Source organism: Zingiber officinale, chromosome 9B, assembly GCF_018446385.1.
Source record: "Zingiber officinale cultivar Zhangliang chromosome 9B, Zo_v1.1, whole genome shotgun sequence".
NCBI classification, from domain to species: domain Eukaryota; kingdom Viridiplantae; phylum Streptophyta; class Magnoliopsida; order Zingiberales; family Zingiberaceae; genus Zingiber; species Zingiber officinale.
The window spans coordinates 5,124,764-5,148,677 of NC_056003.1; the positions used below are offsets into that span (position 1 = coordinate 5,124,764).

General features: G+C 40.0%; 3 protein-coding genes and 1 pseudogene across 7 annotated transcripts; 3 read left to right on the forward strand and 1 right to left on the reverse strand.

Moving 5' to 3' along the window:
* The first annotated feature begins 5,030 nt into the window (after positions 1-5,030).
* On the forward strand, positions 5,031-5,707 carry LOC122025188 (annotated as a pseudogene).
* A 5,040-nt stretch (positions 5,708-10,747) lies between these two features.
* Positions 10,748-16,286, forward strand: LOC122023489 (CDP-diacylglycerol--serine O-phosphatidyltransferase 1-like). Of its 2 annotated transcripts, XM_042581613.1 has the most exons (12): positions 10,752-11,167; positions 11,683-11,748; positions 11,827-11,886; positions 12,088-12,178; positions 12,565-12,619; positions 12,714-12,793; positions 12,909-13,025; positions 13,137-13,221; positions 14,126-14,217; positions 15,436-15,689; positions 15,806-15,894; positions 15,994-16,286. In XM_042581613.1, the coding sequence occupies exons 1-12, from the start codon at positions 11,004-11,006 to the stop codon at positions 16,119-16,121; spliced, it is 1,281 nt and encodes a 426-aa protein (XP_042437547.1). In that variant the 5' UTR covers positions 10,752-11,003; the 3' UTR covers positions 16,122-16,286. The 2 variants fall into 2 exon arrangements, 1 of the variants encoding a protein (XP_042437547.1); XR_006123156.1 differs by lacking the exon at positions 15,994-16,286 and having other exon boundaries at positions 10,748-11,167; positions 14,126-14,212; positions 15,806-15,846.
* Positions 16,287-17,451: 1,165 nt separating this feature from the next.
* On the forward strand, positions 17,452-19,510 carry LOC122025601 (alpha-1,3-arabinosyltransferase XAT3-like). Of its 2 annotated transcripts, none has more exons than XM_042584436.1 (3): positions 17,452-17,792; positions 17,887-17,964; positions 18,064-19,510. In XM_042584436.1, exons 1-3 carry the CDS (start codon positions 17,717-17,719, stop codon positions 19,305-19,307), a joined length of 1,398 nt encoding a protein of 465 aa, XP_042440370.1. In that variant the 5' UTR covers positions 17,452-17,716; the 3' UTR covers positions 19,308-19,510. The 2 variants fall into 2 exon arrangements, with proteins under 2 accessions (XP_042440370.1, XP_042440369.1); XM_042584435.1 differs by having other exon boundaries at positions 17,469-17,797.
* Positions 19,511-20,400: 890 nt separating this feature from the next.
* On the reverse strand, positions 20,401-22,893 carry LOC122025599 (alpha-1,3-arabinosyltransferase XAT3-like). 3 transcript variants are annotated; one of them, XM_042584433.1, is made up of 7 exons: positions 22,753-22,893; positions 22,432-22,656; positions 22,298-22,327; positions 22,150-22,212; positions 21,977-22,027; positions 21,846-21,914; positions 20,401-21,744 (listed from the first exon to the last, which is right to left on the reverse strand). In XM_042584433.1, the coding sequence occupies exons 2-7, from the start codon at positions 22,562-22,564 to the stop codon at positions 20,576-20,578; spliced, it is 1,515 nt and encodes a 504-aa protein (XP_042440367.1). In that variant the 5' UTR covers positions 22,565-22,656; positions 22,753-22,893; the 3' UTR covers positions 20,401-20,575. The 3 variants fall into 3 exon arrangements, with proteins under 3 accessions (XP_042440367.1, XP_042440368.1, XP_042440366.1); XM_042584434.1 differs by having other exon boundaries at positions 20,401-21,741; positions 22,745-22,884; XM_042584432.1 differs by having other exon boundaries at positions 22,745-22,883.
* Between the last annotated feature and the right edge of the window lie 1,021 nt (positions 22,894-23,914).

The window sequence follows — 23,914 nt, forward strand, 5'->3', positions numbered from 1 at the left end:
CTTCGTCCACCTTACGGACACGCCGAGGAGTAGGAGTTCATCTCCGAACCTTGTTACATCGGTTTGTTTTTCTTCTCCTTAGTTTCTTCCTTGTATTTCCGCTGCGACTAACCCTAACTGTAGGAAGAACGCGAGAATTTGGGGCGGCTATTCACACCCCCCTCTCTAGCCGAGTACGAATGATCCCAACAGTATCCACGTTTAACTTTCGGCATTCCAATGTCTCCAGCCAGTGAGAAAATAGTTGTTTTACGAACCAAGGAGTATAATCTATGCTAGTCTTACAAAATTAATAATGTCTGAATGCATCAATTCGATGACTAAAGAAATTCTAATACGTTCATAATTGTATATGTAGAGGTAATCACTAGTTATGATCCAATCATAATTTCTCTCATGCTATGAATTATATTATGGATATTCAGTAAATGAGTTTAAGATAATCAAACATATAATATGTACTCAAATAGTGAATCTATATTTAGTAAAAATCATAAGACGATTGTCTTATGACATCCTCAAAATCTAACAGTTTGTCAAACAACTTAATCCCAGATAATGGTCTAGTTGCTTCTCCAAGTTCCTCCACACCATTAAACTCCTTTATTTGCCTATGATAGGGATGAAACCATGAGAGGAATCATCTATGGCCAGTAAATGACATTTTCTTCCCATTTTTCAAGTGCTTTGCGTAAGTATCTTCTTCACATACTGGACATGCATAATAACTATGTATAGTACATCCACTAAGGTTACCATAGGCAGAAAGTTATTGATGGTTCATAATAAAACTGCTTTAAGAGTGGAGAACTACCTTCGATAAGCATCATAGATCCCATCAACTCCTTCCCATAATCGTTGCAAATCTTCAACTAGCACCTCCAGATAGACATCTATATCATTTCCAAACTACTTAGGCCCTGAAATGAGCATAGTTAGCATGATGTATTTCCTCTTCATGCACATATTTGGAGGTAGATTATAGTTGACCAACATGATTGGCCAACAGCTGTACCAACTACTAAGGTTGTTATGAGGATTAATGCCATCAGTTGTAAGTGTTAGGCGAAGATTTCTTGGCTTACTTTTAAAGTCGGGCCACATATGATCCACCAACTTCCACGATAGTGAATCAACTGGATGATGTAACTGACCAACAACTCTTGTAGAATCTGCATGTCATATTAAATTTTTTTATGTCTCTAAAGATTTAAATATGTGCTTAAATCTTAGTATGGGAGGGAAATACCAAACTATCTTAGCAGGAACACCTTTCTTCTCAACCTTAGTTTTGGTTAGCTTCCACCGTGGCAAGCCACATCTAGGGCAGCTTATGGAGTTTTATATTGCTTCCTATAAAGAATGCAATCATTGGAACAAGCATGAATCTTTTTATGAGTCAACGTCAAACAACTCAACGTCTTTTCTACATCATACATTGAGGACGGTAGATTGTGATTATTTGGTAGCATATCCCCAAAATCCAATAGTAGATCAGAAAATAAAGCATCACTCATTCCATGCCTTGCTTTTGTATTGGATAGTTTCACAAGTGCATTTAACTTTGTGTAACGTTGACATCCCTTGTATAATGGTTTCTCTGATTCCTCCAAAAACTTCATAAACGCTTCAGGATTTTCTGTATAGTTATCACACACTGCCTCACATATATGAGCGGTTTCAAAGTTGTCATAATAATTATTAATTAGCTCCTGGTTGATACTCTATTTTGCTTTATCATCTTTAGCAGGCTCACCATGTCAAATCCAATTCACATAATTTTAACTAAAACCATGAAAATAAAGATGCTCTAAAATGGACTTAACCAATCCTTGTTTAAGCTTGATATATTTGCAACAAGGACAATGAATGTTATTGGAGTCAATATTGGAATTCTGTAAACAATCTATAATGAACTGTTCTACACCCTCCTCATACCATTTGGACCTTCTATCCAAGTATATCCAGGATTTATTCATTTCAATCTAGCAAAATCCCCAAACAATTAGGTCACAATCTGAAGATATTAAAGTAAATATACAAAAGTTAAAAAAATACTACATGTAGTTCAAAATATAAAATCTATGGAACTTGAATTTGAAAAATCTAATATAAGAAATAAGAAGAGACACTTCAAAGAGGTGTGTTGGTACCCTGTGGTAGTTTTAATGTGATCAACCAAGTCAGATTAGGTCCTGTTGGTGTTTAACCCTGTGTCTAGGTGTGCAGAAGATTAGGAGCACAAGAAGTCGAGTAGAAGACGCGACTAGCGAGAAGGATGGTATGGGAGAGAGCCGACGGGCTCGTTGCGTCTGAGGGACAAGGTGTTGCGGAAGAGTACACTGGTGGACGAGAAGGATGCGTGCGGCGGCTCGAGGGATGAGAAGCCGGAGCGGAAGCCTGCTCGAGGAGAAGGTCGGAAAAAGGGTTCGGGTGAGCCCTATTCTGATTGACCTAAATCACCTAGATGATCGAAGCGGTAAAAGAGCATAATGTGACTGTAAACGCTGCTAGAGGCGCCTTCAAAGGAAGTTGAAGGCGCCTCCGCACCTTCTGTGGAAGGCGCCTTCAACTGGACAGATTTTGTCATTGGCAGTGGATAAACTTTTATCCACTGGCGCCTTGCTGGAGGCGCCTTCCAGCCCAGGATAATATTTTCCAATGATTATAAAATGACCCTTGGACCTAGGAATAGAACACAACACTTGTAATTGAATTTTCTTGAGTTCTATTCTATAATTAAGTGTGCAAATTGCTATAAAGAGGCTTCTCCGCCTGAAGGAGAGTTTCAGTACGCTTTTAACTTCCTTGGATTAACAACCTCCCCTGTTGTAACCAAGTAAATCGATTATGTCTCTTTTTCTTTATTTAATTTCTTAATTCTGTTTATACAAGTGTTAGATTTAATTACGATATAAAAGTTCGAGGAAGGTTCGTTTTTTATTACGGGGCTATTTTTCCCCCACTAGTCGACTGCTACTGGGACCAACAAGTGGTATCAAACCGAGGTTCGATCAGGAGGACTAACCACTGAACGAAGCATACGAGATGATCGAATCAAGTATCTACCCACCGAAGATCAAGGGGGGTTTCACCAACTGGAAGAAGAAGATAGAGGTATTTTTCAAAACTGATTTTGATTTACTTTTAATAATGAAATTTAGTTTTGTAGCACCCGAAGGCAAAGAAAAATACCACTGGACCAAAAAGGAGCAGGCCGATTTCGTGGCAAATGACAAAGCATAGTTCCATCTGCTAAGCCTCTTACCGCCACAAGAAGTCAACCGGATTGGAGCCTACGAGTCTGCAAAAGAGCTCTAGGAGAAATTCCTAGAACTACACAAAGGAACCTAGGAGGCGAAACTCGCAAGACGGGATCTGCTCAGAAACCAGATCAGCAACATCAAACTGGAAGAAGGCGAAACCGTTGCACACCTTCACTCCAGGATCAAGGAGCTTATCACTGGACTCATGAATCTCAGAGAAAAGGTAAGTAACCGAGATTCTTCAGGGTACGCTCTTAACGCAATCCCTAGAAATACTGAATAGACATCATTAGTAGATGATTATTATATATCTAAGGATTAGATTCAACTACTTTAGAAGAATTATTTTCAACTTTTAAAGTCCATGAAACGAGATGTGCCGGTCTGAAGAAGGAGCATAACATTGCCTTAAAGGCAAAGATAGAGGAACAAAATTCAGAATCTTCTCTCGATGATAATGAAACAGCACTGATGGTATGTAAATTTAAAAAGTTATTTAAAACCAAAACATTTAATCAAGTGCAGGGTAGAAAAAGAAGAATAAAATGCTACCACTGCAAGGAAGAAGGGCATGTGAAAAATAACTACCCTAAATTGAAAGACAAGGACAAAAGCAAGAACAAGAAGCCGAGTCAAGCGAACAAGTACAAGAATATAAAGGCGACGTGGGATGAAACATCATCCGAATCGAAAATTGAAGCAATCGTCAGACTTGCTCTAGTGGTAAGTCACCAAGAAGAAGAAGACAAAGCAAGTTCTTCCGAAATAAGCATCGATGAAGGGAGAGTGACATCGGAAGAAAATAATACTTCAGGGGGAAGCTTTGGATCACGGGATCAACAAGGTAAGTCAGATATGGTATCTTCCCTCTGACAAATTATTTCAGTTTATAAAACTATTAACAAAAAATTACTTTAAATTAGAAAAAGAAATTATAGAATTGAAATTAACTTTAACTAAATCTTGTCGATTAGTAGAATTTGATAAAATAAAAAATGAAAATGAAAGCTTGGAAAATGAAATAGAAAATTTAAAAAATCGTGCATTCTCAAATATTCAATATATTAAAAAATATAATAGATTAAATTGATACCTTAAATATTATAAGGCTCATATTAGGAAAATTTCACAGAAATACATACCCAAGAAATTTTTAATTAACCCAGTAGGAAGGAACTTATAATGGATTCCAAAATCAAATTTGAATTGAATGTTTTTAAATTATGACTTTCAGAGAAAATTAAATATTAAATTTTTTTAAGAGGCTTTGTCTAGAAAGTGATTGTTGTTCTAATATCCAAGAAGGTCTGATGTCTTGTAATTTTCTTTTTTTTTTTCAAAAATTAGAAATTTTTTTTACCCTAACTTAACTTGGGTTTGATTACATTAAAAAGGAGGAGATTGTTGGTACCCTGTGATAGTTTTGATATGATCAACTAAGTCATGTTAGGTCATGTTGGTGTTTAACCCTGTGTCTAAGTGTGCATGAACTTAAGAGCACAGGAAGTCGAGCGGAAGATGCGGCTAGCGAGAAAAAAGATACGAGAAAGAGCCAACGAGCTCGGTGCGTCTGAGGAACGAGGTGTGCTGCGGAAGAGTACAACGGCAGAAACACGTTCACTGCCAAATATCTACGAGTACATGCCCAATAGCTCGTTCGACAAGTACATCTTCTCTGCCAACAGGGGAAACACGTTCACTCTCGAGAAACTCCATGAGGTGGCCCTGGGGATCGCTACTCGCTAGAGGCATCAACGACCTCCATCAAGGCTGCGACATGCAAATTTTGCATTTCGACATCAAGCCCCACAACATCCTCCTCGATCGCAACTTCATTCCCAAGATTTTAGACTTTGGGCTTGCAAAATTGTACCCAAAGGACAAGAACTTAATATCCATGGGCGTTACCAGAGGCACGATAGGATACATAGCACCCGAACTGATATCGAGAAATTTTGGGATCATATCAGGCAAGTCGGATGTCTACAGCTTGGGAATGCTGCTAATGGAGATGGCTGGCGGGAGACATAGATGTGAGTGCTAAGAACACCAGTCAAGTTTATTATCCTTCTTGGGTCTACGACAAACTTGTTCAGCTGCATGCAATAAGTGAGAGCACCCATGATATTGAAGAGATTGTAATCAGTGAAATGGAGAGAAAGTTGTCCATGGTGGGACTTTGGTGCATCCAAATAAAGTCAAGTAGCCGGCCATCCATGAGCAGTGTAATAGAGATGCTTGAAGGAGACGTGAATGATCTACAGATGCCACCCAAGCCTTTCTTGACCTCAGTAGAGCCAAGTCTGAGAGAATTAGAATTCTCCTCCACAATTTCATCTTCTGGAGAAGAAGAACTTTACGTCCCAACTATTCCGGATTGGCTTCATCTTCTATACAACTATCTGTCATCTGAAAGCATTCTTAAACTTAATATGGTTTAAAATTCTGATTGGTGTTGATTAGCATAACCAAAATGTATTGTTCCATTCAGCAATTTATGTTACATTGGGTTTGGCACAAATACTTGTCCCTGTTCAACCTGTATTGTTCCTTTGATTCTCTCATTCATGGGGAAGAGATGACTGACTAAAAAGATACAGGAGGCGAAGAAGAGATGCTTGGAGTAGAACACCCATATCCTATAGCTATACCTTTGCTTAATTCCATTTGTGTCAATTCAAGTTGAACTCCAATTAAACTCTGATTGGTTAATAGAGATATAGCTATAGTGAATGTGGAGAAACCAATTCCAATGTTAATAGCATTATGTCATATGAGTTTTGAAAAATTGTGGATTAATCTCAGTAGGATGCTATAAGAATTAATACTCTTACTTGATGCACAGCACTTATTTTGATACTCGGAAGGCATTAAATCATAAGCATGATATATTTATACAATTTGTTACTCTAAAATTTACATTAAATTGACTTTTTGATTGATATAAGTTTTGTAGTTAGAGGTAAACGAGCCAAGTGATACAACAACAATCTAGGGACTTCCCCACCATGTAACAATGATCTCAACACTATTCCCACTCATGAAAGCTAAAAGAAATAAGCATTTGCAGTTATTTTATTAGCCATTTAGGAACCCTTCAATCCTACAGATATGATGATCTAAAATCTACAAATTCTTAGTCCAATAAGCCACCATTGTCACTTCAGGCTGGTCATTTGCCCAAGATGAATAGTTCCTTCATCAACCATATATCACTTCTATAATTTATTCCTCTAATTTCAATGATTTCTGTTCAACTAATAATAGCTCACTCATATGATCTTATCTTTTAAACCCTCTTTTATAGCTCATAATTCTCCACTGTTGACACCTTTATTCCATTTTATGTCTCTGTCTTTATAATTTCGCCACAACCTTCAAATTCCTTTTTATACTATATATGTTGCTTTCTGTAGATATGAATTAGGAACAAACGTGATTTCCTTAGCTGGAACTTATTTGATTAATAAATATGGAGGGCCTTCACTACCTATGTGCCATGTGCAGGCTATTCATAAAGGTATTAATTTTTTTTGTCATGATAGTTAGATATGAAGACGGTTTTTTATACAGATTCTGCTATTAGTTAGAATGAAATGATGAAATGTGAAGTTTGAAGAGCTCACTTATAGCTAGTTGGAGAGTATTAGCCCATTTATACAGTGTTTAGAATAGGATTTTTTATGCTGATTCAACAGATTTCGGCCTTGCTATTTGCAAACCAAGATGTTCTTATTAGTGTACAATATCGAGCCATTTGAGACAATCTAGAAAACGTATAGATGTCATCCTTGCATTACAGAATTTGCTGTCTGGATCAGTACTAGAATACTGGCAACTCTTCCATATTACACTTCCACCAGGACCAGTTCGCTCTGGTTTATTTATCCATCTCAACTTTATGCAGTCTTTTCTAGCTCGTCCATCTAATATGCATGGATATTGGAGCTGAAGATTACTTCATCTTCTTCTGCAGAACCACTCCAAGCTCATCACATCTACCATAATATTCCCGGCCGTTGGTGCTTTCTTTCTCCATCAATGAACCTCGTTACAGTAAGCACCAAATCCAACGTCGTCTGTTTCAAGAAGCTGCTGCTCCTCTTGCGCATCCACACTCCATTCAGCAGATCTCATGGGCTTTGCAGTCATTGTGCCACTGCAGTCAATGGTCAAACACTCTGTCATCACCAAAATAAGAAAACGGGTAGCACACTGATCATCCACATCGTTCTTCATAAATTTTTAACATGAAAAAAAATGACAGAAGCACATTTGGGCTGAAAGGTTGGTGGCAGTGAAGAAGGGATGAGGTTGAAGAGACCAGGGTGAGGAAATAATTGTACCAGAAGAATCATGGTTGGGTCCCGTTGGGCTTCAAGTACTACCAAATTGTATACAAGACATGTCACTTTTTGTCGGATTGTGGGACCTTGACCCGGAGCTTCATGAGCTGGGTTGGCCAGCACATATATTACAGCACTTGCACGGACATCTTGTCGTCTCCTGACCCAAAGTAGGGTTCTTTTTTTCCCCTTCACATGTTCAAATTTTATATGGAAAATAATGAAACGACTTGACGTTTTTAGGTTTTGGCACTGCTTGTAGAGATAGGTTGAAATTTTCCCTTATTTGGATTATTTCTTATTTTAAAACATTTAATCGAGTTGGAAAGCTATGAAAGAAAATTCATTAAAAATAGATAGGAAAAAAGAAATGAAAGGGCGAGAAAATATTTGCTAAATACGTTTTTTCTATTCCGCCACAGAAACTGAACCAGGAAGGTCCGCGTAAGGCCCACCCATAGCCCTACTATTTTTGCTTTTTTTTAATAAAAATAAAAATAAAAATAAAAATAAAGAATTAGGGCCGAGCTGAGGTGGACGGTGGACGTAGGACCACGCACGTGCGTCGTCCTCCTTTCATTTGCTCTGACTTCTTTTACAGATTTACCAGCTTTTTATAATCCTCGTTGGCCATCGTGGGAAACGCATTGAAGTGCGATTGGATCGTGGGTGGGAAACGATTTCTGGAGCGGAATAATAATTCGAAAATTTGGGTGGAAAATGTCGAAATTATGGGAACAACTGGCGGGTTTCTCTATGTGTTGCTGCTGATTTTATTTTATTTTATTTTCAAATTTTTAATTAATTATTTAATTGCTTATTTATTTTCGTAAGGAGTTGAAGATCTCTCAGTTTTTGTGCGTCGCCATGTGGCGCGCCTTCCGATGAGTGAGAGACACGACTGCGACCGAGTTTGGCGCCGTTAGACGTGAAAGGTTGTAAACTATTCCAGATACTTTTGACGAAAAGACCAAAACACCCTCGAGCTCTTCCTTTTATTGCAGCATCGCCATCGATTTATTAAAAAAAAACATTGGATATACTTTAATTTATTGGATATTTATTTACTTTTAAAAAACTATAAATTAAAAATAAATAAATAAACAAATCATGAGACAACAAGGACTAAGAAATAATTAAATTAAGGGTATTTTACTTCAAAATATTATTTTGTAAAGATGTTTCAATGACAATAAAACCTAATCTGTTAAATTGTTTACACCGAACCATTTAAAAAATTGGTTGAATTCATCGTAATTCAGCATTGAATTCAATTACCTGTTATCTCGTTAGTTGAACGAACATGCGGATCAAATTCATCTAATCTACTTGTAAAATAATCAAAAACAATAGTTATGCTTTATAGTTCAAATTGCTTCATCAAATTACGAATAACAAGTAAACCAATCGTCATCCCTTCCAAATATCACACAAAATGTCAAAGTCAGTCTGAAAATAGAGACAGTCTCATTCCTTTGGAGCCTCAGCTCTGAATGAATGATGATTCCCGTCATTACAGGATCCGATGAAGCAGGAAGTGTCGTACCTGCCCTGCCAACACATTCACTCCCTCCTTTGTAGTTATGCTCTAGCTAGGGGCACTTAGGGGAGCAAGTTTGGTTGGGGTTTGGATGGACTATTTGCTTGTGATGACAGTTGAACAGTAGCAGTACTGACAGTATTTTTCTAAACAGATTTGCAATTTTTTTTAAAGAATAAAAAAACTAAGAAAAAACAAAAACAAAAGGACTCGTATCGTGGCAGTGGAAACCTCACTGTTGCTGTTGCTTTTGTTGTCAGTGAGCGTGGAAAGATATATAGGACATCCTCCTTTTGTTTGCCTTTTGGTGTCTCATCTATCTTATATCTTCTCCTTGGTCCACTCCCAATCATGGTTTTGACTGCACTGTACATGTAACACTGCTCCAGTTATGATTAGAGGAGTCACTCGATGAATTAAACTACCTGGAAAAAGTTTACTTATGGATTTTTGATTTCTTAGAGCAGTTACATGCTTTGCTTTCATAACTGACATTATTTCATTAAACTACGTAGTGAGGATGCGTGACTGCATGTTCTTTTTAAACTGCAGGAAGGATAGGGACTTAGAATTTTCATCTAGATTTTGTTATAATCCATGCTCGATGTTTTCATTTACATGTTGACAGTGAAGATGAATGCCATTTTCGTAAATTTTCCGAGTACGATGGGTATTTAACCTACGTAGGCCTTCTTCTTTCCTATATTGAAGCCTTGTTTGACCGTCCTGTACTGTGTCTTCACTTTTCTCTCCTTTGCTCCCTTTATAAGCGATACTTTTTTTCGCTTGCCCTGTTTCTTTCGTCTCTCTCTCTCAAAACGATCGGGACGCAGAAAGGAGGAGAAAACGATCGAAAAGATTGCGCCTTTGTTCCGGGTTCGTTTTGGCGGCTCGGATCTCGCTCTGGTCGTACGGCTAGAGGCGGGCGTGTCCGCCGCTTCTACGTCGGTAATTCCTTAGGAAAAGGGGAAAAGGAATCGGCTTTCCCTTGTTCCTGTTCCACTTCTCCCAGCGCGCGCGATGATTTGAACCCTGGGTGGACTTTGTCATCGTTCTGTATAATTGAGTTACTTTACCGAAGGAAAAAAGAATAACGAGGGAGAGAAGAACAGTAGGATTCCTCTTCGAGCCGTTGCGTGCAACTATTCCCTTCTTTTATTCTCTGTAGAAGGTACTTTGCCTTTTCATTCTTTGTTTTTGTGTTTTGAGTTTTTTTTTTTTTTTTTTGCGCCAAACTCACCTCTCTTTCACGGTTGTTTCTCCTTTCTCTGGCGGTCTGGCCGTTTTATCTCTGTGATCTGGAAAAGCTGGTTCTTTTTTTTTTTTTAGTGTGAAAAGGGTATTCTCCTTTGGTATCACTTTCCGTGGCTATCATGAGTTCTAAATCTTCCGTTGTTGATGATAAGATTAACTTTCAAAACCTTCGCACCTGGTCTTCTTTTTTTTTTGGCGTAGTTATCAGTTTAATAAAATGACCATGGGTGTTGGATTTGAAGCAATCTATCTTGGCTCTGCACTGACTGCTACTTCCTGACCTTTGCAATTTAGAACGGAAAGGTTATTTATTGTATTAGGGTCCAGGTATATCTAATATTTATTAATGTAAAGGTTTCAGATTTCTTTTAGGTATTATTCTTTTTGTGGGGTAGGGTTGGTTTTTGTACCACCTGCATATATCTTATATTTCTATTTTCTTCCCTGAAACATTGAATTATTGGTTTAGTTTTGGATTCTGCAGATTTTTTTCTTCAGAAAAAGATCTTGCAAGTTTTGTTTCCATGTTATTTCCTAGATTTTAAGATTGGTAAATCTTTGTTTATTATAATTGTTTTCACAGCTTGTTTGGGTATCATGGAGGCCAGCAGCCAAGGAAAAATAACAAGCAGAGACTACAAAATTAGAGAAGAGAATGGTGCAAAATTTCCAACTGATTTTGGTGAACTTGATCCCTGGACGGCTTGGGCATACAAGCCACGTACAATAACTTTACTTTTTGTTGGAACATGTTTATTAGTGTGAGTGCTGCTGGATCCTTCAATTTTGACAGTTCTTTTGATACAAGATAATTTGTTTGATCCTTCATTTCTTTGGATGTCTATAAAGAGATTTTATTATATATCTTTCTGGCATCTTCTTTTCTTGATTTCCCTCTGTATTTTCGAATATGTTAAGACAAGTGATATGAAATCCACTAACTTGAATTTACATTGGCAAGCGATTAGTTGAACAATTACCTTTCATCTGAGCTATGTAGATAGGATACTAATACATGATGAATTTTATGAGTCTCGATTTGTTCTACAATTTACTTTTAATTGCATGGATTACTTGGCGAACGTGAAGAATGTTTTGGCATAATCTGAAGAATGATGTGTTGGCCAGAAGTTTACTATGTTACATAATGATAGTCTTTAAGTACCAAGTAAGATTGAACAAGAGATCTGATAGTCTTGTAACATATGTTCTTTTTGAATTCTTTTAACGGTTTATCATCTTTTGGCTGCTTCATATTCTAAACCATTTTTTGCAGTTGGGCAAGTGGAGCACTAGATCCTGAAAGCACAGCATCAACTGACATTGTTACATCAGTAAAGAGGTAAGTTTTCTAGTTTATTGTACCTCAGGATTGTAATTTGCATGTGGAATTTATTCTTTGAATTCCTTTCTCTTGCAGAGGTGTCTGGGCGATGATTGCTGTCTTTTTAGCCTATTCCTTGCTGCAAGCACCTTCAACGTAAGCTATGGCTTCCATTTTTGAGAGCTCAGAACTTATAACTTTATGATGTAGATGCATGTATCTCAGCATTATACAAGGTCATTCGAGAGCATTTGTTGCTTTGTATCTGGAATAATTTCCCCATCAAGAATTGCAATAATGCAGTTTTTCTATAAATTATGGACATTGTCACTTGTTTGTACACTCTATTTTATTCAGGGTTCTTATAAGGCCACATCCTGCAATTTGGCGCTTTGTTCATGGAATGGCTGTTGTGTACCTTGTTGCCCTAACATTTTTGCTTTTCCAGGTTTGTGTGTTTCTATCTTTTAATTAGGATGATTATCAAGCGCATCTGATTCAGTTTCATTCTTTTCCATTTGTTGTTTTTGGAAACCATTTTCCTATTTATTGTGCTTTAGTAATTGTTGCCATTGATTCAAATAGGATAAAATTTGAGCCAAGAGTAATAATTCTAATAGTATGTGATGCTGGATACTTCATCAGCTTTAATTTCTCATGAAAATTCACATATAGAAGATTCGTTCTTCAAACTTTTTGCTGCTGAGGTTTTTGTTGCTTCATCTGTTATTGTGATTTTGGTAGAATCTAGACCTCAAATAATCAATAAAGTCATCTAATAATTCTGCTGTGAATTTGACAAATGTTCCTCTGGTTTCTTTTTCTCATTTCCAGAATCGTGATGATGCTAGGCAGTTTATGAAATATCTCCATCCTGCTCTGGGAGTTGGTAAACACTTGATTTAGGTGCTTTATGGTTTCCTCCAGAAAATAGCATATTCATAGATAAAGAAATTAACAGAATCTTTGTTTGTGCATTCCAGAATTACCTGAAAGATCATATGGAACTGATTGCCGTATTTATGTCCCAGAGAATCCAAAAAACAGGTTTATCAATGTTTATGTATGATTCCTTCATTCATCAACCTTTTGTCATTCAGTTTATATTGCTTGGATCTTTCAAGGAACCTAAACCTTTTTAGATCTTGTCATCACTAATTTGTGTTAGTTTATTGCAGAATACATTATTTGATGAGTTTGTTCTTGCTCATATTTTTGGATGGTGGGGTAAGGCAATAATGATACGAAACCAGCCCCTTCTGTGGGTGTTGTCAATTGGCTTCGAATTGATGGAGGTTCATTTTCATTGTTTTACCTCTTTTTCCTTTTTTTCTTTTTTTGCAAAAATTACTTAAGTTTTTTTCTTAAAAAAAACATTATTTAAGTTCATTAGCTAACAATTGCAGTTTACTTTTCGCCACATGTTGCCAAATTTCAATGAGTGCTGGTGGGACAGTATTATTTTGGACATCTTGATCTGCAATTGGTTTGGTGAGACCTTAGTTACTCTCTTGTTACCTGCAAATGGATGCGAAAATAATTACTTTAGTAATGGTTCGAATGATGTGTTGAACATAAAGTATGAAAATTGCCTTATCTCTGATGCTTTGGTGGCATATTTTGAAATATGGTCTCATACTAGCATGTCTGACAGTACTGACTTGTGTTGTCCAATGCTCATTATCACTAAAAAGTAATAGCCATATGACCCATTGGTAAATACTTGCAGGTACTTCAACTGACATCTAAAAATTTTTAGAAATGCAGCCTTAGTGGTCCATTTTGTTTCTGAGAAAATGCATCATTGTGAACGCTTTTAGGTTGGTCACAGAAGTCTCCCTGATAGTCTGAACCTTCATTATTGGTGACTGGTAACTAGATGGTTCTCGGTTCCACATTATTATTTTCTTTATGTTTCTCAAAATCTCTCTTATTTTAGCTTGAAATTAATTGAGGATTAATATTATTTGGTGATTTAAAGTATGTCAATAGCCTTATTTTGTTCCTAAATTACTCACGCCAGGTTCCTCTATAGTTCTTCCAAGAACATGAAGGTAAAGTGCATGTCCAATATGACCATGTAGGAAAGGTGGCTAAATCCTGAAGAATCAAGACTCTAGTTAATTAGCTTTGCCTTGGAATCATTATCATTTTGCTTCATAGGGACTTCCAGTCACGGTTTAGTTTGGATTGTTTATCTAAACCCATAATCACTTTACTTACTCCAATGAAAATTATGTTCTAGGTTCCAAGCTTTTTTTAAACAAAATTCTTTTACAAGGTTCTGAAACCTTTATTTATTCTGTTACATGCACATAGATCCATTCAAGTAAAAGAGGAGACAAATAGACCATGTAGGCCAAAAACACATTTCATATTTTTGTTTATGATACAGGTATTTGGGCAGGAATGCATACTGTTAGGTACTTTGATGGAAAAACCTATGAGTGGGTGGGCATAAGCCGCCAACCAAATATAATTGGTAAGGTACGGTATGTTGTATTTATTTCATAATTTTATTTATGTTCAAGTTTGCCAATAATTGTGAGACTTTGGGGCATGAAATTTTTCTTTGTTCTCGGGATGTGACCCAGAAATTGTGAGAAATTTTGGTTCTAGTGGGCATTCTATCTGATATCAGCACCAGAGCCAACAATATCTTTTCACAAACCAAATAGCTGAATTGGAGGATTCAGTTGTTCATTTCCTTGGTGTTACATTTTAGTTTCATAAAATTGCCAGGCTATCAGAACTATCCTTGTTATTTTCAATTGATAAAAATGATTGGTATTGCATCTGTCCAAGAGTTGGTGCTTGATTTTAATGTGACTCTTGCAGTGGCTGTAAGGGTGAGTGGAGTATAACTTAAGCCTGTACAATACGTTGCTCATTGGTGATTTTGATTAATTGTCGCGATCACTGCACACCAATCATACCATGCTACCAACCAGTCCATTCATTAGCATGATTTTGTTCTTTCTCGAGTTAATGAGTCAAACTGTCAACAATGGTTTGTTCTTACATGACAATTTTGTCATTTTGGCCACACAATGTCTAAGCATTCACTTAGATTTCCATTTAATGCCGCTCAGGTCCAGGCCATGCATGGTACAGACTAATTAACTTCTCTACACGATTTATTCATTACACAAAGGATATCACTGTTTCTAATAGACAAGTTTTACTCTGTTCTGACAGAAAATTGATGGTCTACAGTTTTGATTGTTGGTGTAGGCATACTTTTAGCAATTTTTTTATGACAAATAGCAAACTTTAAAAATCCTATAGTTCTGTATATTGTATACTCAGCATAACCCAATGGAGTTGTAGATATTCCTCCTCCGAAATTTCATCATGTCTGAGTTTGTTCCAACTATCACATTTGCCCAAGAGTTAAACCTGATGATTGAATTGAACGTTCACTGTGGTGATTCAACCTCTTGCAGACAACAAAACAAAAAAAGCTTGTGGTTCATCCAAAGCGATTAAATTCTTCAAGGATTTGTTTGAATGATTACGTAATCAGTTTTTATAGAACATTTTTTTTCTAATCATCACAATACCATTTTTTGTTATCCCTTGGCTTCCATTGTAACTTTTCAAGAGATGTAATTTTCTTACACAAAACTGCTTCAATATGTATTGTGTAGCTAAGGTATGGGTCTTTTTTCGATTCTGTTCTTTGATTATAATTTGTTTGTGAAGGTCAAAAGAACATTGGGCCAGTTTACACCTGCAAGATGGGACAAAGACGAATGGCATCCCTTGCTTGGACCATTGAGATTCATTCAAGTGCTGTGCCTTTGCATTGTTTTTATGATTGTGGAACTCAACACCTTTTTCCTCAAGTTTTGTCTATGGGTTCCTCCTAGAAACCCCTTGATTGTTTATAGATTAGTTCTGTGGTGGCTAATTGCTATACCAACAATCCGCGAATACAACACCTACTTGCAAGACAGGTATCTACATATCATTCAGTCTAGCCATAAAGTTTCTAGATATTCCACTTGCAGAATCTGAAGTTGTGTGGAATCAATATAGCTAAAAGGGATACTAACATGACCAATGATTTCAGAAAGCCTATCAAGAAGGTTGGAGCATTCTGTTGGCTTTCACTAGCAATATGCATAGTGGAGCTTCTAATTTGTGTCAAATTTGGCCATGGTCAGTAGCATAACACTTTGTTCTGTCATTATCTTGCCTGAAGAGTTCATTTTCTTTACGTTTGATACAAGCATTCTCATCGGTGTTCTTCCAAACCAGGTCTCTTCCCAAACCCAATGCCCCCATGGTTAATAGCTTTCTGGACGACTGTCGGCATGGCCCTAGTGGTGTTCCTATTCATCTGGACTTGTCAGATTCATCAATCCGTGATGAAGAAGAGGCGATGATCGCCTACCTACATTTTTCATTTTCTTCCCCCACTTTGACTCATTATTTTACCTCTGTAAATACTCTGCATCTGTAAATGAATCAATTGCTGCCTAGACTGGAAACCAGTCAGGCAAGTAGAGGATGATTTTTCATTTTAACTATGTATCAATGCTCTTCCTGCAGGAATGTGTGTGGCTGTACCTATATTTTTTATACTTTGATCTGACCTTTTATTTATTCAATTGAGCAATGACAAGAGTATGCCTTTTACAAAATGGATTGTAAAAGACATTTGAACCGGAGCTCACTCTCTTTGTAGCACTACAGCAATTATCTGTTGTAATGAAGAAAGTTGCCATTTGTAGATTATTTTCTCCAACTCTAAACATCAAAATTTTGATGTTCTTTCTGTTCAAGACGTGATTGTCCTGGTTAATGGTTGTGACATGTTCTCCAGCTGCAACAACGAAGGTAAAAAGAGGTGTGGTAGGATTAAATCTCGAATCTCGAAACTCGAACAGGACGAATAATATGGAATATGCTCTGAGTCTGAGGTGGGTGAACTATTATGACAATTGCACCCCTACCTTATTCTAATAAATAGCTTGTACATCCGTAGCTCATGGCCTCATGGACCATAAAGGAGCTTGAAAGCCATTCCTCACCTTCTCAGCTCCACACTTTCCCATTTTCATATTACAATTTCAACAGCAAAATCTGCAGAGAAAAAAAAAATAGTCTCAAATGCCTGCAAATTTAACCGATCGATCGAACCAGTGTGGTCCAAGTTCAGAAGAGTAACAATAAATGTACACGCTATAAAGTATAGAAAAAGGAACCTAAATCATGTGACTGAAAAGGATTCAACAGCTTGTTGGCTAAACGTACCTTATGATCCAATTATCTGAATTTAATAATATCAAGAGATAATTTGATTTTGATCCTCAAAATTTCATCTGGTCCTTACCATTTCATGAACAGTCTCAGTGCAGCTAAACTAACAGCCGTCCTCCATCATGATCTCACATGTAAATTCGAGCCGTAAAAAAACGTCACGCTTGCTTTAATCTTTGCCTTTAACTCTCTGACAAGGTTTGTTTACTTGAATCACACCCACCAATCTAGCAGCCCACCTACTCTAGAATTTAGTTTATCGTACAAAAATCACAATTATTCGATTGCCTAACAATAGACGTAGTTTTATGTACTTCAATTAATGTCAGCTCCTTGGACCGGTTTTAGATAGATTGTCAATTCCATTTTGTTATATCTAGCGTCGCCATCAACTAATCACTGCAGAAAAAAATGGGAAGGTAAAAAACACTGTGAAGTTTAGTTGGCCATATTTGACCGAGCATGGCGAGAGAGAGTCAACAAAACAAATGACAACAAAATATGAAGAGGCTGGAGTTGTTAAGATACAGCGAGGATTGATTGAAGGTCAGCATGTCAAACAATCCACGGGAATGGCCAGAGCAAATTAATACACGAGGAAATTAAGCACTTGCAGCGTAAGAAAGAAGAAGAGAAAAAGTGGGTTAGTGTGGAGGAGGGAGGACGAGGATGAAGGCTGCGAGGAATCCTCCCAGGCTCGAGCCAAGGAGAAGTGGCAATGCGCTCATCATTGCCACCATGCTTATTTCCCTGTGCATCCTCACCCTCGTCAAGGCTCGCTACTGCTCCGCTCCGTATGGTTTGTGTTCTTGTTTGGTGCTTTCTTTGGCTCTGATGAGTTAGGGATTTTGTGTTGTTGAGAGAATGCTTCTGTTCCTCTTCTTGCAGGAAAGTCGCAGAGATTAGCAGAGGATTTAGAGGCGTCGAGAGTAATCGTAGAGAAGAGTGGGGAAGCTGCTCTAATAGGTAATTTCAAAAGATTTGGTAGAAAAAATTGGGTTTTTTTTTCCTTCTTTTTTTGAAGAGAAGAGAAGAGAAGAGTAGAGAATTCGTACTTTTGTGCAGAGGATGAAGATGAAGAATTAACCATAGGAACATCTGAAGAACACGCTGCAGAAAAAGCTGTGTTGAGCTTGAACAAGCCAATCTGCTCCGAGACAAGCAGGAGATCTGATGTCTGCGAAGTAGAAGGGGATGTGAGATTGCAGAGCAGCTCGCAGACCATCTTCCTGCCTCCTTCCTTGACAGATCGAGAATGGAAGACGAAGCCTTATTGCAGAAAGCACGACCCCCCGGCGATGAGGAAGGTCAAAGAGTGGACTTTGAAGCCGTTCCCCGAAGACGGGCCGCCGCCTCGGTGCACCGTCAACCACGCCGCTCCGGCGCTGGTCTTCTCCATAGCCGGATTCACCGGCAACCTCTTCCACGACTTCACCGACGTGCTCGTCCCCCTCTTTATCTCCGCTTACCAATTCCGCGGCGAGGTCCAGTTCGTGATCCCGGAGCACAAGTCCTGGTGGGTGAGCAAGTTTGCCCTAATTTTTAAGCAGCTCTCCAACTACGAAATCATCGACGCCGACAACGACGACCGAGGCGCTATCCACTGCTTCCCGCGGGTAATCGTGGGATTAAGCTTCCACAAGGAGCTCAGCGCGGATCCGGCCAGGACGCCGACGGGGTATGGAATGGCGGAGTTCAAGGCGATGCTTCGGAAGGCTTACGGCCTGGAACGCCCGAGGGCGGTGCCGTCGGGAGACCAGTGGGACATCCGGCGGAAGCCGAGGCTGCTGATCATCACGCGGAAGAAAACTAGGGTTTTCCTGAACGAGCGGGGGATGACGGACATGGCGATGAGTCTAGGATTCGACGTGCGCGTGGCGGAGCCTGACATGAGCACCGACCTGTCCAAGTTCGCGCGGCTGGTGAACTCCGCCGACGTGATGATCGGCGTCCACGGCGCCGGGCTCACCAACATGGTGTTCCTCCCCGACGGCGCGGTGCTGATCCAGGTGGTGCCGTTCGGGGGGCTGGACTGGCTCGCCAGGGAGACCTTCAAGGAGCCGTCGCCGGCGATGGGGATCAACTACCTGGACTACCACATCAAGGCAGACGAGAGCACGATCGGCGAGCAGTACGCGGCGGACGACCCCGTGATCAAGAATCCATCCGCCGTGCACCAGCGGGGGTGGAATGAGATCAGTCGGATCTACCTGGAGAACCAGAACGTGAGGCCGCACCTCGGCCGGCTGCGGAAGACGCTGTTGGAGGCGCTCAACCACCTGCCTCACGGCCGCCATGGAAGAGGATGATCAAACCAACGGATTGCAGTAAACTGATCGATTGATCTCCCTCCTCCTATTCTTGTTCTTTTTCCTTCTTTTTTCTTCACATTGATCTCTGCATTCATTTTTGGTTCTTGTAAGAAAAATTCATACAAGTGTGCGATTAGATTCACAATAACAGTCCAAACCAAATCCATCAGTGTAAATTTCCTAGTTAATCTTTATGATAACCTTCCATAAATGGCATGCAATTCTCCTTCAACAGAACCTGAGAATAATCATTCATGCCTAAATAAACTACCAGGAGTTCAATTAATTTGGATTTTCCCATGATTGATAAACTTCTCATTTAGCTTTGTTGTCTTCGATCCTCTGCATCTTTCAATTGAAGGGGAGAGCTCCCAAGGTCAAATGGTTCGGTGTGCGGGAGCTGTCAAAGAACGGACAGGCCAACCTCTCTTTTGCTTGTTGGCTATTATCTGTCCAAGAATTGGAAGAATCTTCCATCAAAACAGCACAGTTTACCAAAATTCAAAACAACATTTGGGTGGGCAAAGAACAATTCAAAGGTAGCAAGTTGGATGAAGAAGAATGTCTTGAGGAACACATATGGCCTTGATACATATCAACATACTGTTCAGGGTTGGATATCCGAGTCTAAAGTGTGGATGAGCCTTTGCTAATTTGGGAAAACACAAATCATTTTTGAATTAGCTTTTGTCATGTTCCAACCAAAAGCAAAAGAGAAGGCAAAAGCAAATTGTTCTTGACTCTTGAGAGGACATGCCTCCACTTCGCCACACGTTAAAGCAGTTTTGTATAGTATGTCTCTCTCATGGTGCAGAATTTGTTATTGCTTCATCATCAGAGTCACTGCAGCATCTTCTCTAATAATTGTTCTCTATAAATTTTAGGTCAGCCTCTCCTTGGCATGGAGCAAAATTATTGTCCTCTCCGTGTCGGTCTCCTCGTCCTTGTCTCTGATTCTCTGCCTGGTGCACGCAGAGAGCGCTGAGTTGTATGTGCCCTTCCTTATTCAATGGCATAATTTAAAGCAGTCTGCTCGAATATACTCAAAACTGAATGAGCAATTAACACAAGATGATAGAGATCTTATCAGTTTGTAAAATGTCTGGATCTATATGCCATTCTGACAGAAGAATTAACAGCACTGTAATTACAGAAGTTCTTACAACCCCATTCTGAATCATTAAATCACTTGACATGAAAATATAATCTGATGAAATCAAGAAGAGGGAGGGAAAAAAAAAATGGCCTCGGCGTGACTCTGCTACCTATTGGATGATGAACTCCAGTGCCTTCCACAGCGTATTCTTGAACTTCTTTATATCGAGCTTCACGTTCTGGTTGTCCATGAAGGTGGACCTCATCACAGGGTGCCCTCGCTGGTGGAAGGACATGGTATCCTTGAACACTGGGTGATCCCTCGGATACTGCTCGATCAAACTGCTCTCCTCTATGGCAATGCTGTACTGCACATAGTTGAGCTTCATGTCCTTGGCCGGCTCCCCGAAATCCAGCATCGCCATCCACTCGAGGCCCCCCCAGGGCACCACCTGGATCACCGTCGCGTTGGGCGGCAGGAACACCAAGTTGGTGAGCCCGGAGCCGTGCACGCCCAACATCACGTCCACTGAGTTGACCAGCTTCGCGAATTGGCCCACGTCGGATCCCACATCGCCGTCGTTGACGATGATTTCGAATCCCAACTGGTCCGCCAATTGAGTTATTTCGTGTAGATTTGTGAATGCTCGAGATTGCTTCCTTGCTACGATGAGAATTCTGGGTTTCTTCCCGGCAAGGTCTTCGATGTTTGAAGTGGCGTCCCTTTCCAGGGAGAAGGCTTCTCTTAGGAACTTGGCGAAGTCGACCATGGAGTAGCCGTTGGGGGCGCGCGCAGGGTCGATGCTAAGCTCCTTGTGCGAGCGGAGGCCGACTACGACCTTGCTGAAGCAGTGCACCTCCTTGCTCTTGTCGTAGTCGATCACCGGAAACTTGGAGAGCTTTTGGAACACCGGGAGGTAGCGGTAGACCCACCAGGGGTTCATGTCGCTGACCACGAACTGAACCTCGCCGTCGAGTTGGCGGGCGGCGAGGAAGAGCGGGATCAGCACGTCGGTGAAGTCGTGGAAGAGGTTGCCGGTGTATCCTCCGGCGGAGAAGACGACAGCAGGGGCAGCGTGCCTGACGGTGCATTGCGGCGCCGAGACGTCGACGGCTTTGACTGTCAGCTCGCGAACGCGGCTGAAGGCAGCGGCGTCGCCCTTGCGGGCGTAGGGGCGGAACCGGAACGCCTCGTTGCGCTCGCCGGAGTCGACGAAGAGGACGTCGGAGGAGTTTCCAGGGATGCGGATGTCGCCGGACAGCTCGCAGACGTCGACCCGAGGGTCAGAGAATTCACACGACAGCTTCTTCTCCACATTACTCTGGATTTCTTGAGCTGCTTCAAGATCAGAATAGCGTATCCAACTTCAGATTTACCGAATCAAAGTGTGGCCAAACTAGATCTAAAAAATCTCAAAAAACGCGATTAAATCATTCTACTGTGTGCTTCATCTTGATCCGAGTTGCCACCGTTCTTTGCTCCCCCCTCCTCTGCTTCACTCGTACTCTCTGCAACAAGTTAAAAATTAGCTGAAAAGCTCAGAAACCTTCAACCAATTCCAAGCACAGACCTAACGCTTCATCGTCCTCCTTCCCCTGGAGATTCTCCTCTTCATTCTTTTCTGTAACAGGAAGCAAATTTGTGACCCTTTTGCTGATTTAGGAGTTCATCTTATTAACAGAAAAACATGATAAATACTTGAAATCCATCATGACTAGAGTCGGATCTAGTGAAGATCCTCACCTAATTGCTTAGAAGCCTGATCATCATCTCTTAGAGTAGGAGCTACTTTCTCTCCCTCCACATCTATGCATCAGAAACTTGAGTGTCTTAAAACCACTATTCTATGATTGAATTCACACGAAACAGCAGCAAACATCATGAGAAGTACCTGATCTCTGAGTTCCCAACTTTGAGCCAACTGGATCAGTATCAAGATTTAGTTAGAAGGAAAAAAAAAACATTTTTATTTTCATAACCATCTAATTTCTCGTATACAATAAAAACAAAACAAAAGGAACTCACGAGTGGGAAAAGTAAAAGGCCTGGAGATCAGTATGAAGGTCATGGAGATAACGAAGCATCCTACTACAAGCATAACGAATCTGAATCGCTGCGTCTGGCCGGCGTTTCGGAACAGCTTCAATTTGTTCGCCATCTCTTCTTTGATCGCCTCCTCTTCGCCGCCCTCTCTCAGTAGGAATTTGCTTCCTTCTTATCTTTTGACCTCCCAAGGAACCTGAAAGCTGTCTGTTGCAACTTGATAAGTTTAATAAAGATGCAGTAGTAGTTAGTGAAACTTAGCTATTGAGGTGGTTGACTGAGATGGGGATCTCACCGTCTCACCTTGTCCCATGAACTGGCCGGGCCAGCAGACTTGTAAAGCAAGCAGAGAGGTTGGTGGAGGAAAGCAGGTAACCAGGCGTATCTTTATCTTTTTCTCTAAGCAAGGAAGCCATCAAATGGGAGAAGCAGCCCAGATTTTCTAGACCGTAAAAAATGATCCAGGAATGATCCCTTGATTTGGATTGGTAGAGATGAATGATCCCCACCTATTTTATGAATGAGGATCATCTTCTGAACCAATCCAAATTTTTTTACGGTCCAGATAATCTACCCTCATGGGAGAAGTATACTACAGTGCTGTTTTGACATGGATGATTTTAATAAATAGGGGAGTCCTTTTAATTTATTTTTTTTTCTTTCATCTGCTCCGTTGAAGTTTCCAATGCTCTGTTGGATATTGGGGTCTAAATGGACCAATACAATTTTGAGGAGGAAAAATCGGAATCCATCAATTGTTGAAAGTCGTAATTGACTTCAAAATTGAAATCTACGTTTCGCGTAGATAGATTTAGACTATTAATTTGCTCAAAACCGATTAAGGGTGAATGAGAAATTAATGTTCAAAGTTGGCCCAAAATAACGTTGGTTATTCATTAAGGAAATGCAAGGGAGAATAGTCCCACATCGGAAATTTCCGATGTGCATTCCTTACTTATTAATGATGTTGAGTTATTGGAGTTAACTCAGAAAAGTATCAGGTACTCTCTGCTCAGGGGCGAGCAGGTGCTCGCACCTGTGAGCCCGCCACCCGCCACGTGCGCAAACTTCGCATCGTCGCGAGGAGCATTGAGGAGCTTAAATTTATGCTCCAGGTGACATTGCAGTGCCTACATGGCACTCGGGTGACGTGTCAGGCTAGCACTTGGCATCCTCGTGGGCAAAGGGAGATGACTGGACAGTTGGTTGGGCGAACGGATGGCAGCCGTTGATCAACGTTGATCAAAGAAGTATGGTGGATCGCTTGTGATGCGATCTAGAGCGTTGGATCACAATGAGTCACGATCTGACGGCTTGGGATGAGACATGATCTGAAGCATCAGATCAATGGATCCAGATCCGATGGCTGATAGATCTGAGGGTCACAACTCTTAGATCTGATGGATGAGATTAAAGGGGCTATGTGAAGGGTTATAACTCTTCAGTCCGGACGGCCCAGATTAAT